The sequence below is a fragment of the Laccaria bicolor genome, genomic scaffold (assembly GCF_000143565.1).
Source record: "Laccaria bicolor S238N-H82 LACBIscaffold_18 genomic scaffold, whole genome shotgun sequence".
Classification (NCBI taxonomy): domain Eukaryota; kingdom Fungi; phylum Basidiomycota; class Agaricomycetes; order Agaricales; family Hydnangiaceae; genus Laccaria; species Laccaria bicolor.
In genome coordinates, this window is record NW_001889889.1 from 567,360 (window position 1) to 580,458 (window position 13,099).

The window sequence follows — 13,099 nt, forward strand, 5'->3', positions numbered from 1 at the left end:
AGGTCGGACACATTGCGCGTTCGTGCCCTGAGTCGACTGGAGCTGGTGGTGGAGGAGGAGGTGGTGGATATGGAGGCGGAGGAGGAGGACATTATGGAGCGTTTGGTGGTGGTGCGCAGAAGACTTGGTATGCCTCCCTCTTCAAGCAATGTGGTAGAGATGAATGCTGATTGGGGATGATGTCGTCAGCTACTCTTGCGGTGGTGTAGGCCACTTGTCGCGCGATTGTGTCCAGGGATCGAAGTGCTACAACTGCTCTGGCGTCGTGAGTTCATCGGTTTTTTAGGAGAGGCAGTTGATCAAGTTGCGTTTGCTAGGGACACATCAGCAGGGATTGCCCCCAGCCTCAGAAGCGGGCTTGTTATACTTGCGGGTCTGAAGGGTGAGCTTGCTTGCCCTATACTATAGCCTTTGCTGATTGACCCGATGCCAGCCATATCTCCCGTGACTGCCCCGGGACGGAGGCCATCTGATTTGATTGTGAAGACGTGTTCATGCACCCATGATTGACTGACATTTTATACTGTACTGATGTCGATTTCTCCCTCGTCTCGTCTCGTTTACGTTCCTTCCTTCCTTGCATGTCCTCTCGTAACAAAAGAATGCGTGTGTACCAACCTACGAGCCTGAAGTAAATAAATATCATAAAAAAATAATACACAGAGTGTGATTGGCCAGAGCATCAGTGTGATATGAGGCAAATTCCCGGCTGGACCCGAAAAAAAACCTCACGAGTGTTTCCGTATATCGCCCGCGCCCTTTTCGCTGTCAACTTTGCTCGTTCCGTATTATAATCCTTCCCGCCGTGGCTAGATCTCTCCTCCTTCCCCTTCCTCCTCCAATCTACTAAAAAAATGCAAGCCGTCCGGATGGTAGCGCGCCGCAACGGTGCCCCCAGGCTCCTTCTCCAACAAAACCAACAACAACAGGCTCGTAGGTGTCTGGCAACGGCCACCACCCTCGGACACGCCGCCCAAGCAGAGACGACGACGACGACGCCTGCGAGGACGGTGGTGCCCATCCCGCTATCGAACGTCGAGGCGCAGTGGGCCAAGTTGTCGAGTGAGGAAAAGGTGGCTGTTCATGAGCAGCTTGAGGTTCTGCAGAAGAAGGATTGGAAGGAATTGTCGCTCGATGAGAAAAAAGCTGGTTAGTCTCTTTGCGTTTTTTCTTTGATTGTTGGCTGGAATGGTGGAGTGCGACTGTGGTTTTGAGGATGTGTTGGACGTTGCCCGTTGCCCTTCCTCGTCTTACTTGTCTTTTGTTGTCCCTCCGCTCGAAACGAATGAATGCTAAAATCCGTCCTTCACAAACAGCATACTACGTAGCCTTTGGCCCTCACGGCCCACGCACACCCACCAGCCAACCCGGCGACAACCTCAAGATCTTCCTAAGCACATTCGCCCTCGTCGGCGTTGCCGGCGTGCTTTTCTACGCTATTCGACAATACGGTCAGTCCCTCACCCCTCCCTTCGATTGTGTGTAGCGGTTGATTGACGTGCTATGTAGCTGCGCCCCCGCCAAAGACACTGACCAAGGAATGGCAAGAAGCTAGCAATGAGCGTGCGTTGGAGATGAAGCTTAACCCTATTACAGGTGTGTACCTTTCCTTTCTCTCTTCATTCCCCCCTTCCCTCCCCTCCCTCCTCGTCTGGTTACTAACCCCCCCATCTTTCACTTTAGGTATCTCATCAGAAGGCTACACCGGCAAAGGGTTCGTACAATCAAAGTAGAACACTCTTTCCTTATCTTTTTCGCAAGAGAGAGAGGTTAGACGCATACATAACATCATTATTAACATATTCAACAACCCAAACCCACCCCGTTATACAAAGTGCTTTTTATGGTATTTGTTGAAATGGCAATTTGCATCGTCGCTGCTCCGCTTCAGTGTGATCGTTGCTGTTGACGCCACGGGCTTTTTGGAGTGTTGATTCTAGGCTTTTGAGGATGGCCTGGGCGCACCTTGTCATGTCGCTTCGTTTCCCCCTTCAGCGTGCTATTGTTGTTCTTTCTGGCTAGGCTATAGAGTGATAGCGCCGTCACCGACCTTTACGTCCCTCGCCCACCTTATCTCCACCCGCTCGCTCGCATTGATAACGCTTGATAACGGCGCATAGATTCTGGTTCCGTCTCTAGCCAACTTCTGCTTCCGGCGACGGAAGGAAAAAGATTGGCGGATGACATCATGCCTACTTGCATTGACGGAATGCTGCATTGCTACGGAACAGTTCTGTTCCCTAGCTCGCTAGCGCTCAGCACTCATCGGTGAGGGTGTGAAAGCATGGATGGACGCGGACCTTGCTCGATCAAGAAGTACCCCGCTGGTGACTCTCGTCTACCGATTCTGATATCGGGCACTCAAGCATCAAATGAGTCGCCTGTCCTAGTATACAATTTGTAGAGCTCAATGGTGCAACTGCTCCGTTCCTTCACCTCAATCTATAGAATCCGGAGCGGAGGTTTGAAAGCGTCTGTTCGAATCAGGCATGAGCGTCAAGTTCAACGAAACAGGCCTTTTCAACTTTTTGGTAAGTTCAAAAACGGCCGGGTCAAGTAGAAACTTGTAAAGCTTCATTGAGGATACTAGCTGGATTTATGTTACATGGATCCCTTATCATACAGATTCCAGAAAGACAACAGGTATCAACGGTGGATGGTATCGGAAATTGGATACATCCCCTCTTTGAGCACACAAGGATCGGATGAGTCGCCTGTCCAACTAAACAACGTGTAGAGCTCAATGGTAGACTTTGCAAATGCTCTGTTCCTCAGATTATATTCACCTAAATAGAATCTGGAGCGGAGGTCCTGAAAGTGTCTGTTCAAATCAGACATGAGCACATGAAAGGAGACTGAGATATATCTTTCCAAATTTTTGTCAATATTTATCAAATTGAAAAACAGCTGGGACAAGTGGAAATTTGTAAAGCATTCATCAACTTGGAGGTCAAAAGCTGGATATATGTTACATGATTTTTTTTTCATGCGGAAAGACAAGAGGTATCAACGGTTGATCAACGGTGGTATTGGAAATTGGATACATCCCTCTTTGGGCATGCAATTGCAAGGATCAAATGAGTCGCCTGTCCAACTAAACAACTTGTAGAGCTCAATGGTAGACTTTGCAAATACTCTGTTCCTCAGATTATATTCACCTAAATAGAATCCAGAGCAGAGGTTTTGAAAGTGTCTGTTCGAATCAGACATGAGCACTGGTGAGTAGTGTCAATCTTTTCAATTTTTTGTCACTGGTATTTACCAGGTCAAAATATAGCGCAAGGATCAAATGAGTCACCTGCCCAACTAAACAACTCATAGAGCTCAATGGTAGACTTTGCAAATGCTCCAATCCTCCAGTTATATTCACATTAATAGAATCTGGAGCAAAGGTTTTGAAAGTGTCTGTTCGAATCAGACATGAGCACTTGTGCCATGTCCTCGATGTTTCAACTTTTTGTTGGTATTTATCAAGTTGAAAAACAGCCAGCTCAAGTAGAAACTTGTAGTCCTTCATTGAGAATACTAACTGGATTTATGTTACACTTACATGGATTTCTTTTCATACATTGTTGAGAAATTGCATCTGGAAGTGACAAGCGGCATTGCAAAGAAAATTTTCTGTTTATAAAAAGGATTTGCAAGCTGATTGAAAGTGGTAGTATAGTGTTCAGCAGATGCTCTGAGCCAGGAAAGAAATAAGAAATAACTTATGCTTGAACTACACGACCATGTTGATTAATTTTGTGTAGAATTGAGCCATGTTTGGACTTTCTCTTGGGTCTTTTCTTCCTTTGCTTCATGTGCCCGTCACTGACCCTTCCTGGCATTGTGCATCCCAAACCCCAAGATCATGTCAGTAAAGTTGGCTTGGGTCTGAGAGGAGTCCACAGCTTGCATTTCCTGCCTTCTCTTCTCTCGTGCAGCAGCCCACAAAACACATGGAGCATCATCATCATCTTCCTTGTAGTAAATATGCCTAGTGTGTTGTCGGGTCAAGTCCACAAAGTGAGGCACCCCCCAGGTGTGGAGGGCAGCACAGCCATAGGAGATGTTGAAAAGAAGCAGTGGTGGCCAGTCATCATGGCCCACATGTAGTGTTTGAAAGTCCGGTTCGGTCCGGTTTTTTGATGCCCAGGGGCGTTAACCGTAACCGTAACCGGTCTGCCTTTTCCCCAGAAGTCAAAAGACCAGACCGGACCGCAAAAAGACCGCAGACCGCGGTTTTTTGCGGTCTATAGACTGGTTTCGGTCTGCATCAGTTTTAACCGGTTTATGACCGGTCTTTAGGCCAATATTTTAAAATTATGAATCGGTAAATTTATTAACATCTCTAATAGCTTCAAAACGAGCCCAAGAACGTTAAATCCCGTTAGGTATTGGTGCTTCTATAAAATAAGTCTGGTACATCTATTATTCCCAAAAGTAATTTACATTTTAATTCATATCTCTCTCGTTTTTTTACCAAATCGTACGTTCTTGGGTGCGTTTTAAAGGGTATTTAAGGGGCTACAAAAAACCGGTCCAAACCGGTCAAGACCGGTTCACGTTAACCGGTCTTTTTGCGGTCTTTACATTTCAAAAATAAAAGACCGTAACCGCAGGTCCGGTCTTTTGCGGTCTTGGTCCGGTCTGGTTACGGTCTTTTTCCAGTCACGAGACCGGACTTCCAAACACTACCCACATGTTGCCTCGCATCTGAGTTGTGAGGTGTCACAAATGCAGTGGCAACATCAGGGTCTTTAAAGTGCTGAAGTGTGAGGCGATTGGTGGCAAGTGATGGATTGAAGCCCAGATGTTTGCCATTGCCAGTGGGTTGCATGACGACAGCCACGTCGTCGACAGACATCACGAAATTTGGGGTCTATCAATTAGTTTGGCCACATGAAAGGAAATTTGGTGAAATAACTAACTTGCAAAAAGGTGACCACAGATTCTCCAAATGGCCTGTGTAGGCCTACATAAAGCAGGATTCCGTTATGTGGATCATTGATGTCATCCAAGGGTGGATCCAAAACCTCATTCCTGTGGGCAGCAAGACTTTTGATGTACTGGGGCCTGGAATAAGAAATTACGAGGGATTCAAATATTCAGAAACATACCTGGTTTCCCTTTGCATGAGGAATAATGTGACAAGCCTGGAAGTTTGTTGCTGCACCAGTCATCAGACAGGTTCCATCCCGATTAATCATGTCCTGTGCGAAATGGCCACGGCGAGTGGAGATAGTTGATGATTCTGAAGTCCTGTCGTCCATCATATTAGGGTCAAGCAGAAGTGGTTCTGACATTGTGTGAACATTGATCATTGACTCGGAGGCGTCCTCACTCCAACCTCACTGGGACACCCGAAATATATTACTTGCCTTGTTCGTCGGGTACATAGTAATAAACGCCGGCCTCTAGATCCGTATTGAGATCGGAATATTCAACCACTGGGCCAGTGGTGGATCGGGAGATGTGGCCTTTGATTCCATAGATCATAAAGCCTACGAACCGCAACCACTTGAGGGGGTGCACTGAGAAGCGTTGACACGCCTCAACACTGACAGGAATGGATAGCGCAGGCTGGTATTCACCATTGATTGGCATTTGGAGCTCAACAATGGCGGCCATCTTGGATGAAGAAATGTGGGTTACGCGGTGACGAGTGACAAGGAAAACTTGAGGGCATGTTTAATTTCGAGACTTTTGAGAATTTTATGCGAGAGGTGCGCATGGTCGACGCAACAGCGAGCTTTTCGACAAATACACAGGGTACAACGAGGGCAAGGGTGACGCGGAAGCGCAGCAAGAGTGCGCCACCTCCACATTCACATTCCTTGTGTGAGCTGATAGGGTGCGGCACGACATGACAAGACCTTTACCTGACTACTGTATATGTATCGAATCCATACGTAACACCTCTCCAAGATCAGCTATTCAACCTCCACATCCCGTCCCTCACGACGACCAACCCCTCCCTCTGCGCAGCCTCCATGAACGTCGAGAGCTGCTCTATCGACTGATCGTACCCCGGCGCGAACCTTAACATGGTTTGAATCCGGTCAAGGGGTAAATTCCCAAGGTTGGTCAACATCCCTTCGATGAACTATACATATCGTCAGTTTCGGGGCTGGAGCATGGTCGAGGAAAGGAATAGACAAACCTTCCAATAAACCTCCATCTGTTCGGCCTGTTGTTGCTGTGCAGTTATCACGGGCGGTAGTTCGGGACCTGCGTTCCCCACCAGCAATTAGCACAAGCACCCAATGGATCATTAGGTAGCTAGAAACGTACCTGCAGAAACGCCCCATTCTTCAGGTGACCTCTTGCCAGACACGTCCTCCTCCACCCTCTCAAGAAGCACAAACATATTCTCAGGTTCCTCCTTCAACATGCCCATGTTCACCCATGTGACTACGGCTTTGAACACAGCGCTTCGATCAATATCTCCCACTTCTGTAATGAGCTCCTCCAGCGTCCATTTATCTACCAAAAGAAAATGACGGTCAACATAGTAGCTGGGAAGGAAACGAAAACAGGTGAAGGACGCCCATCAACCAGGCCAACAAAACAGGTTGTTCAACCCCATAAGAGCGCGACCAACATCTCTTCATAACACTCATAGCAAATGATGCAAACTCACCCTTATTCGAAAACATCTCAATAAAATCAGCTTCAAGCGGAGGCACGTCCGCCTCCACCGTCCGATCGTCAAGCTGCAGCTCTAGGCGTACAGTCCCCAAATGGGACAACCACTTCAGTTTCTTGTCAGACTTGAAGATACTGAATTCTTGCGCATATAGGTCCTGGAGTCTTTTTTTAGGTCACGTTGGTTCGAAGGAATGGGGAGAAGGACGGGAACGAGGGACGTACTGCTGGGACTGTCCTGGCATGACCATGTCACTTGATTCAAGCGCGGGCCAAAAATGTTTAGATATGATTGTTGGATGTACATCTGACTGTAAATAGATTGCACATCAGCTTCAGAATCTCAGAGAAAGAGTGGAAAAAACAAACAGCTTTTTGAGATTGAACATGCCCATCGATTCTCTTCGAATCAGTCATGTCCTTCAACATGACCTCGCACACTTGCAGCGCAGCTTCTCCAAATCGGATTTTCAGGATTTCGATGTTCCTTCTCTGATTCCGAGACACGAGCATCAGTTTGATTCAACAACAGAAGGAAGAAGATGGCTTACCTCCTTCTCAACCCTCTCAAAGTTCCCATCCTTGGTAGCCAAAAGCCGCTGCACAAGCAGGACCTGCAGCTCTTTCACAAAAAGATCTTTCGAGTCGTATATGCTGACCAGCGTGCTGATGACGTCGCTTGGCTTGTTTGTTCGGAATTCTGTGGGGAAGGGAGAAAAGGCAAAGTGAGTTGATGGTCATAACAAGGTGAGCCGCAGATGAAAGGACATGAAGGAGTGAGGCGAGCGAAACGAAACTCCACAACCAAGGTCCTTTATCAAAAACAAAACGGGGAGGGGAGGGGGAAAAAGCAGATAAACCACCCACCAGGCCCAGCATCAACCGGCTCTGGCTCCCAATTCGGATCACCATAATCATCCACGGAATCCATCACCTGCTGCAACGGCACAATCGGCTCATTCTCATCCACGAGCGCGTCGCCTCCATCCGAGTCGTCCCCGACGAGGTTGGCGACGATGCATCAGATGGTGTCTGGTCGGTCTCTGTGAGGTATGTTAGGTTGTTCGGGGGAAGATGTATGAGAAGGAGAAAGTGAGGTACGAAGAAGAAAAGAACGACGAGAAAGGGGGTAGAATGGATTGCAGGGATGGAGAAACGGGCAAAAAAACAAGGGAAGATTTACCTCAAATATCGTCGTATAGGATCCGCGACTTTGAAAAGCAACACTCCCGGGGGATTTACAATCCTCAAACACTTGATGGTAGTGACGTATTGCGATAAAATGAGTTTCGTGTCTGCGCCTGGGTGGAGGAGACGTTTTCGGTTTCTAGAGAGTTGAAACGTTAGTAAGTAGGAAGGGAAGAAAGATGGAGGATGAAAGAGGGAAGGAAAAGGGAGGAATGACTAGAACGGGAAAGAGCGTACGCTTTACGGAGAGCCGTGACGAGGGCCGTTCGTTGGTCTACGCGTTGTAGGCAGTCCTAAGCGCAAAGAGAGCAGCTGTGAGTGAGGTGAATCGAACGAGGGTAAATGACCAATGCGTTACCTTGAGATCATTCAGTGTGCCCATAGAATCTGGAAAGTCGATGATAATGTCGAATATCTCTCTTGTTCTGTTGTGCATTAATGAGTACATTATGTCCGCACAAATGAAGAAAGAAACACACCTTAAATCGCACAACGTCTTATTGATATGAAAATCAAACCTCGATCCAACACCCTGCAACATACTCCTCGCCTCCTCAGCTACAACAAAGCCAAGACTCTCGTCAACAACCCTCAAAAACCGTAAAAAGAACAAAAACACTTACCCGTCGAAGCCCCCCTAGCATAAATAACCAACATCCACGGAACCACCTTGTCCGACATCCATGACCTCAACACATCCAACATCGTAGTTCCCCACTGGCCCGTACACGTCTCCAAAACGTACGCCTCGATATGCTTGTACCTTACGCTGGCAATCACGCTTTCATAGCGATCTATCAATCCCAGCTCTTCGAACTCGCCAAACATTTCTTGGATTATCTGGGGTGTTACTGTGATTTTTGAAGGGGAGGGAGAAGCAGACGCAGACGAGGAAGGGGACAAAGGGGAGGGTGAAGGCGAAGGGGAGAGTGACACTGAACAACTTGTAGAGCTCAGTGGTAGACTTTGCCTCAGGTTATAGATAAAATCCGGAGCGGAGGTCCTGAAAGCATCTGTTCGAATCAGACTTGAGCAGTCCGGGTTCGACGCCGATCTTTTCAACTTTTGAGTTTTTGTTGATATTTATCAAGCTGAAAAACAGCCGGGTCAAGTAGAAACTTGCAAAGCGTTCATCGAAGGCACAAGCTAGATTTTTGTTGCATCATACAAAAAGACAAGAGGTATTAATGGTATCATCGTGGATGGTATCGGAAATTGCATCTGACTCGGAATGGGGTATTAGAAGTGGCCAAAAGAATCTTTCTGCCCTTAAAAAAGACTGAGGTGAAGTATTGGAAGTGACGAGTGGCAGAACACCAGAGGGATTTCATGTCTATGGAAAAGAGGAGATCCTGAAAGTTGTGTCGGAATGGAAGTGACAAGCGCCAGAGCATGCGGAACAGCGAGAAAGACCGCGAGTCGCCAAGAATTTGATGAAGTGTTGAAAAGACTGTACTGTGGAGGCAGAGCAAACAAGGAACGATTGCTGCTACCTGTGAGTAGTGCATGATCGTTAGTGATTTCCCAACACTAGAAAGAGTGAGGAAAAACCCATTATTCACTGGCAACCGGCGCCAAGCCTGGAGCGTTGTGATGCTTGTGGGGTTTCCCCTTTTGCTGACACGACCCCTCTCCGTTTTTGCGCATAGAGATACATTCGCGAGTAGTGGTCCAAGTCGCCCAGTACGTAGCAGGGTTATCGCAGTAGCGGAGACCATTTTGTTCACACCAGTCAGCTCGGCCGAGGAGTGGGCCTGCGGTTGGATCGTACGACTCCACGTACGAATGATAAGCCTTGCCTGCATTCTCGTGCGGTGCGCAGACACGGTGGACAGAGAAGGAGGCCGTCGCTATTCCTTCCCCACCGACGACATTGACGTTGCCAGTCGTAGCTTTGCAGACAAACGATTTTGTTTCGTGTTTGACGTAGCACATGGATGTATGCAAGATGTATGCGGTCATAGTCGTTATGAATTTATATATCGGTATAGGAGGCGGAGCCTTTATCGGCGTTTGAATTTGAACTTTGACAATGAAACGCAGTGACTCCACTTGAATCGTTTTATCTTCCACTGCTCCCAGTGTCACTGAGGTACCTTGCTACATACGAGATCGACAACACCGTCCAACGTTTATACAAAATGATCATGAAAGGTGAGCTGCTTTTTGTCACTTTAAGGAATTTGGCAGGACAGCATCAACTCCCACCTCCAGGCAAGATTTTTAGAAAAGATGACGACGCTAACGAAGAAGCAATATATAAAATTCTTGGATCGCACCCTCGCATTGTCCATTATCTCGGTACAGACGATCACACAGGAGAAATTATGCTCCCACTACTTCAAAATGGCGACCTGTTCTCTTATCTGATTTCTCACACCAACATACCAATTGCCGCTCGGTTGACTTGGGCCGTCGAGATTGTCCAAGGTCTCGCCCACCTCCACGCTCGCGACGTTATTTGGGCCGACCCTCATCTTTGCAACATTCTTTTGACTGACGAATACCATGTTGTTCTCTGTGACTTTGGACTGTCTATTCACAACGCACCCTATTATTACAAGTTCGCCAGAGGTCCGCCACCAATATACCTCTGTCCATTGGGATACTACGGTGAATCGCCAAGGCGTGTGGATATTTTTGGACTAGGCATCATTCTTTTTGTGCTCCTCTCCGAAAGGTTTCCGTTTCTTGAGGACCTCAAGCCGTCAATTCATCAGCAATTCGAAGTCCTGCAGGAGCATCACCGGATCTGTCTCAATGGCGGCTCTTTTGACATGTTGTCCCCATCCTTGCACCCGTATTTTGGCGATATCGTTGCTAAATGCTTCAACATCAAATACCAATCAGCAGATGTGTTACTGACAGAACTCCAAGCTGCATTTTCGAAATGGTGGGAAGATAACATCGAGGTAAATAACTTTTCTATCTTGTATATATCTGCAAGATGTGATTGATTGTTCAGAACATTCACGATGTCCCTTCGAGCGTCGCGGTAAATTATCCCCAGAAGCCGGTATATTTGCCGATTGAAGTAGTGCAGCACAAGGTAGCATGTCTCTTCATTCTTGTACGTCCCGTTAATACTTTTCTCTATAGTACACCCCTGAGCCCTGGGTTCCACAAGCGAATAATGGTGACGACGAATATGGCTATGAAAACTGACAGTGGTGAAAGAGGTTGGGGGGCAATTGCTGTCCATCTGTGTACTGCAACTCTTTCAATTTCGAATGGCTACTTCTCCATGATAACACAATCCATAATAAATTCTCTGGTTTATGACCGGTCTTTAGGCTAATATTTTAAAATTATGAATCGGTAAATTTATTAACATCTCTATTAGCTTCAAAACGAGCCCAAGAACGTCAAATTCCGTTAGGAATTGGTGCTTCTATAAAATAAGTCTGGTACATCTATTATTCCCAAAAATAATTTACATTTTAATTCATATCTCTCTTGTTTTTTTACCAAATTGTACATTCTTGCGTGCATTTTAAAGGGTATTTAAGGGGCTACAAAAGACTGGTTCACGTTAACCGATTTTTTTGCGGTCTTTACATCTCAAAAATAAAAGACCGTAACCGCAGGTCCGGTCTTTTGCGGTCTTGGTCCGGTCTGGTTACAGTCTTTTTCCAGTCATGAGACCGGACTTCCAAACACTAATCAGCATTGTTGCAACTGCCATATAGTTTCCATATACCGCTGCCAAAAGTGCATACTGTCCTCCCTGTGCATTTACATCTGCTCCCTTCTCTATGAGCAGCTTTGCAATTGCCTCATACCCTCCACATGATGCTATATAAAGTACACTTCCACACTGTCCTCTCTGTGCATTTACATCTGCTCCCTTCTCTATCAGCAGTGTTGCAATTGCTGTATGGTTTCCATGTAATGCTGCCAAAAGTGCATTCTCATATTGTCCTCCTTATGCATTTACATCTTCTCTTTTCTCTATAAGCAGCTTTGCCACTGCTTCATGGCCTTCATATGATGATGCCTGAAGTACATTTCCATAGAGTCCTCCCTGTGCATTTATATCTGCTCCCTTCTCTATGAGCAGCTTTGCAATTGCCTCATGGCCTGCAAATGATGCTGCCTGGAGTGCATTTCCATGGCATCCTCCCTGTGCATTTACATCTACCCCCATTTCCAACAAGGCATGTGATGCTTCAGTTAGTCCAGCCAGTGATGCATAATACAGTGGTTTAGCAATCTCCATCCTCTGTTCTTGTTCATCCAGGTAGTGTCCATCTATATCATAAATCTGGTGTGGAAGTGTGACTTGTTTCATTCACGACGCACTCCATATTTTATTTTTCTCCCTACGTACATTTTTATTAGTTTTATTTTATTTTACGAACCTTTGCCGAGTTTGATACTGAACACCATCAATGAGCATTAGAAAGACTTTGATTTGACAAGATGTATGACATCATCGTTTGGCTTTGTTCGCACTGCACCTCTGGTGAAGGATTCGGACTCGGACGCTTGCATTATTTTCTGTACGCTTTTATTTTGAATTGTTCATTATTTTCTGTATGCTTTTATTTTGAATTGTTCATTACTCTCTTCTGCTTTTATTTCTTCGTACTTATGACAGATCTCACCAACCCAAAGCTCAATCTGAGGACCAGACGGTAGGGTAGAACATCGATGCTTGGGATGTCTGCACTGAAGGCAGCAGTTGCGCATGTAAATAGACCTCTCCAAGTGTCGTACATTCCCTGAGTCATACCTGGTTCGAAGGTTTTGCCTAGGAATCAAGTGGGTGATGTCAATTCTATTTTTGTACTTTCTTTTGTTCCTTTTTGAACATTTTGACGTTCTTCCCCAAAGAATTGGTCTGGCAGCATGAGAGTACGTGCATTGCCTTGTGATTTTCTATTTTTGTACTGTTTATAAGGTGTCCTCCCACCTGTCGAATGGAGTCATCTTCTTTCCCCCTCTTTCATAGTCGGATTCTTAAGTCATCCACTCATCTCCTCAAGAAATTCTAAAGTTTACACGATGTTTCTACAAGTCATCTTCAAGTTCTCTAAGTTATACGTTTGAGGCGTATCAAGTAATTACAAGTGTTTTGAATCGACACGTCCCAAACACATATTCAGCTGAGTTGCCTTTCTTTTACCAGAATCCTCTCATGCCACGTTCTCCGCCACCAAAAGTCCTTTTCAAGCGCTTATCTGCACATTGTCCCTCTTTGACATCCCCTCGTCCATTCAACATCCTCTTCTCTGAACCCTCTACATACATAGATTTCCTTTGACGTGTTTCTCTTTTT

At 46.2% G+C, this 13,099-nt stretch overlaps 3 protein-coding genes across 3 annotated transcripts; 2 read left to right on the forward strand and 1 right to left on the reverse strand.

Moving 5' to 3' along the window:
• Nucleotides 1-1,025: 1,025 nt before the first annotated feature.
• Nucleotides 1,026-1,727, forward strand: LACBIDRAFT_163585 (uncharacterized protein; the record flags this gene model as incomplete). The annotated part of the gene is made up of 4 exons (XM_001882778.1): nt 1,026-1,149; nt 1,317-1,451; nt 1,510-1,596; nt 1,684-1,727. Coding segments are annotated over 4 exons (390 nt in total), but the record flags the coding sequence as incomplete, so codon positions are not given.
• Nucleotides 1,728-9,372: 7,645 nt separating this feature from the next.
• On the reverse strand, nt 9,373-9,780 carry LACBIDRAFT_328817 (uncharacterized protein; the record flags this gene model as incomplete). Its single annotated transcript, XM_001882906.1, has 1 exon — nt 9,373-9,780. One exon carries the CDS (start codon nt 9,778-9,780, stop codon nt 9,373-9,375), a length of 408 nt encoding a protein of 135 aa, XP_001882941.1.
• Nucleotides 9,781-9,959: 179 nt separating this feature from the next.
• Nucleotides 9,960-10,983, forward strand: LACBIDRAFT_300125 (uncharacterized protein; the record flags this gene model as incomplete). Its single annotated transcript, XM_001882779.1, has 4 exons — nt 9,960-9,972; nt 10,033-10,730; nt 10,784-10,870; nt 10,918-10,983. 4 exons carry the CDS (start codon nt 9,960-9,962, stop codon nt 10,981-10,983), a joined length of 864 nt encoding a protein of 287 aa, XP_001882814.1.
• Nucleotides 10,984-13,099: the final 2,116 nt, after the last annotated feature.